Below are 3,615 nucleotides of genomic sequence, written 5' to 3'. Positions count from 1 at the left end.
TATATATATATATATATATCCATTTGCAAGAATCGAAGAACGAATTTAGTTTTTGTTCGAATTAATTTGTTTTTTGCATACCACACGTTTCTAGGGTTAATAAAATGTAATTCGGTGTCGATTTTCAGGTTTACCCAGACAACAACATGGAGTGAAAGAAAGATTATCTGTGCTGCTGCATCTGTGACAGGGAGCTTTAATTCCGATGGTGACTTTAATCCTTACGAGGTAAAGAGTAAAATCTACTCTGTAATTAGTTCACACTTTGAAATTTGAAGTTGTTTGAATTGTATCTTAGTTTCTGTGATGTAGGTGCTAGGTGTAAGCCATATTGAGAAATTTGACATGGTCAAGGCAACTAATCGGAAAAAGGGCGTAACTATTTTAAGGGTTGTTGTAGGTTTTATTTTACTATTTGTATTTTATTATAATATTTAAACTGGATTTGAGAATAGTGGTTTGAGTTGCATATAGTTAGTTGTGTTGTTTAACAACATTATAGCTTTTGAATTTGAATGTTAGATTTTAGGAACACGTGGATATGGTAGAAAGGTCATCAAATGATCTTTCTAGCCACTATGCTTGGTACTGGAATCTTAGGTTATTGGTTTCAAAAGCTTTTCCCTCCTGGAATCTATTTGGAAGCATATTGCAACCATTCGTTGTAGCAGCGATTATGCCATGCTATTTATAATCCTTCCCTCTTCAAATTAGTTGCTTAATTGCATTTATTTTGCTGCAGAAATGTTGGTGATGGAGTAGTGGGCAATGCTTAAGTGAAGTAATTCATCTTCTGATGCCTGTGGACAAAACCAATGGTCATTTGGCTACATGTTGATTACAGTTTCTGTCACTGCATGTAATAAATTGGTGTCGCTGTGATTAATTAAGGAAATGTTAGATTTTAGAAAGTTCTCCAATTTATGGTTTTTCAATTTTGTTATATCAATTGGTACATGAGGTTTTTAAGTGAATGAAGTCCACTAAAAAATACTCTAGCCTTAAACAACAGAGGAAGGTCCTAAAATTGGTTTAAAATCTACCATCAAATAGAGTCAAACAATTCTGTTGTTTATCTCCAGAACTGGGTGCTCTCATATGCACACTAGCTTTATTTATTTTTTCCTAAATTCCGAGGTAATTTTCTTCTGACTTGATAAAATGCAAAAGGTGAAAACATCCTAATGAGCTTTATAATGGTGAATTGGCCATGAAAACACACATATTCATGCATTCATACTGTGAAATTGTGTTTACATGCAACATTTTATAATTTTATAATTTTATAGTGCAGCATTTTGATTCTGGCAAGGTCTGATCAATTTCAAAGTCAATGAGTTCAGCAACCTCATGCAAGGTAGTGAGCCTTTCCTTAGCTTTCAGCAGAGTTGGTTGTTTTCCAAAGAGAGTAATTTGCATGAAGGTTGTGACCAATGGAACCATGTTAGTCCCAAAAGCACCACACACATGCGCCTGGTCCAAAATTTCAGTTGCTATGAAATTGCTACTTGCTATAGCTCCATGTTCAAAGGTGCAAAAGAGAAGCAACAACATGGTGAAAGTTCATCTTCTGGGTTGCTATACTCAGAGCCAAATGCCCATAGTGATAGCCTAAATGAGTCAGCAGCACAAGATTTAGTCTTGAGAAAGCGATCTTTTATGGTATTAATCATTGCTTTCTTAATCACATCTTAGCTTCTTTTTATACATTTATTTAGCATTAGTCCATAAGAAGTACAATAAATTAATTAGAATGGAAGAATGATTTTGGTGTTTATAGGGAGAGACCATGCAAGCTGCCAATGCCAAGAAGCCATGCACAACTACAAGTAAAGCAACAAAACCAAAGTCAAGCCCACTCAAGGATCCTCAAAATGTTGCTGCCAAGGTTTGCTTAATTACTTCAAACCTAAGTTAAATTATGTATGTCGCATATATGTTCCATGTTTTGATTGCAAATTAAGAAAACTTAAATATAAGCTCAATGCTGATAGAATGTTTGTACGAGTGTATCACAGAACAGAAGAGAGAGAATAAGTGAGCGGCTTAAGATACTCCAAGAACTGGTCCCTAACGGCTCCAAGGTAGATTTTTCAAACTAGTTTGAAATGCTACATTCTTTTGCATTTCCTTTGCAACAATATCTAGGATTATGATTTAATTCCATTGATGGATTATTATTGTTATGATGAATGACAGTTAATGAACATAAAATTTCTCTATTACTATTATAATACTAACAATAATTAATATTTATTTTTAATTTTAATTCCAATTCTTTGCTATATTTTAAAGTATTTTTGAAAGATTATTTTTTAAAGTGACTAATTTATCCTTTAAATTTTTTTTTATTTGTTTCAATTTATTCCTTATAACAAATTAGTTTGCAGGTCCACTGGCCTTTGAAAACGAGGAATACAATGGGAGCTTACCTAATTTGAAATTGAAACGACAAAGGTTGAGTATGCATACATGTCTAGACCCTTACCTGTTACCTGAATTAGATATATTAATATATAACACTGATTTCATTTGCTATGTAGTTATTCCATCTACAACTTTCTTTGTTGCAAGCTTCACTTTCCTCCTATTTTAAATAATTAATTTGTCACATGTTATTTTTTCTTTCTCTCTTTTCTAAAATAATTCATTTATTTTTTAAAATTTGAAAATTAACTCTAAACATATTTTAATTAATTTCAGGCACCGGATGATGGAAGTCGTACTTCCGGATGATGGAAGTCGTACTTCATCACTGAACCAGAATATTATTGGATCAAGTGGAGGCAACAAGACAAATTAGAATTAGGACTATGACATTAGTTGTAATATATTCAAATAAAATTTACATTTTGACAATTTAATTTAATTGTTTTTTGGATTAGTTTGACATTATAAACTTTGTTATCTTAATGAATGAATAAAATCATTTCTTATTATTATATTTATCAATTTTAATTATATTATGAGGTATAATTTTATTATAAAATTAATTTATCTTATAATTTAATTATATTATGAAATTTAATTGCGTACTGAAATTTAATTATAATATAAAATTAAATAATATTATGAAATCAAATTATAAAACGAAATTAAATTAATTATTATAAATATTAAAATTTAAATTAAATTCATATTATATCGTATTAAGTGGCGGTTAAAACTGCCACTATTTACGTTAGAATTGGTGTACCCAGTTTTAAAATTACGACATTTATAATTGACGTCAATTACACGCTTAAAACCGCCACTTTATACAATGCATAATATGGCGTCTGCTACAACGGTTCTTAATTGACCGCCACATTAAACTTTGTGGCGGCAAGAATTATGGCGGTATGCGGTACCGCCACAGACGTATAATGCGGCGGTTAAAAACGCCAGTTTTTACAAAAATAACCGCCGCATTATACACGTTTTTTTGTAGTGGCACCCAATAGACACAGTGCTGAATGTGTGGTAAAAATTTCAGACCAAAATACCCAGGGAGTATGACGTAGTACGTCCTAGATCGAGAGTGAACAAAAGTGGTTTTCCAAAAACTAAATGGACTGGCTTTTCTACCCCCTATCTTCTTTTTGTGATATGTTTATGGACGTGCCTCCTTACCTG

At 31.9% G+C, this 3,615-nt stretch overlaps 1 protein-coding gene across 6 annotated transcripts; it reads left to right on the top strand.

Annotated features, from left to right (window-relative positions):
• The first annotated feature begins 308 nt into the window (after positions 1–308).
• Positions 309–2,568, top strand: LOC137810973 (putative transcription factor bHLH086). Of its 6 annotated transcripts, none has more exons than XM_090297409.1 (6): positions 309–390; positions 743–781; positions 1,313–1,662; positions 1,781–1,888; positions 2,019–2,084; positions 2,391–2,568. In XM_090297409.1, exons 3-6 carry the CDS (start codon positions 1,351–1,353, stop codon positions 2,439–2,441), a joined length of 537 nt encoding a protein of 178 aa, XP_090153535.1. In that variant the 5' UTR covers positions 309–390; positions 743–781; positions 1,313–1,350; the 3' UTR covers positions 2,442–2,568. The 6 variants fall into 6 exon arrangements, with proteins under 6 accessions (XP_090153535.1, XP_090153534.1, XP_090153533.1 ...); XM_090297408.1 differs by having other exon boundaries at positions 1,295–1,662; XM_090297407.1 differs by having other exon boundaries at positions 743–818; positions 1,295–1,662.
• The last annotated feature ends 1,047 nt before the right edge of the window (positions 2,569–3,615 follow it).

This window comes from Phaseolus vulgaris, chromosome 11, assembly GCF_051622355.1.
Source record: "Phaseolus vulgaris cultivar YP4 chromosome 11, ASM5162235v1, whole genome shotgun sequence".
Taxonomy (NCBI): Eukaryota; Viridiplantae; Streptophyta; class Magnoliopsida; order Fabales; family Fabaceae; genus Phaseolus; species Phaseolus vulgaris.
This window is presented reverse-complemented; position numbering and strand designations above follow the sequence as displayed.

Bases quoted from the DNA above. Each gene is read 5' to 3' on its own strand.
- LOC137810973 (XM_090297409.1), top strand. From the start codon at position 1,351: ATGCAAGGTAGTGAGCCTTTCCTTAGCTTTCAGCAGAGTTGGTTGTTT. The intron at 1,889-2,018 runs GTTTGCTTAATT...AGTGTATCACAG, and splicing joins CTCAAAATGTTGCTGCCAAG to AACAGAAGAGAGAGAATAAG. The intron at 2,085-2,390 runs GTAGATTTTTCA...ATTAGTTTGCAG, and splicing joins TGGTCCCTAACGGCTCCAAG to GTCCACTGGCCTTTGAAAAC.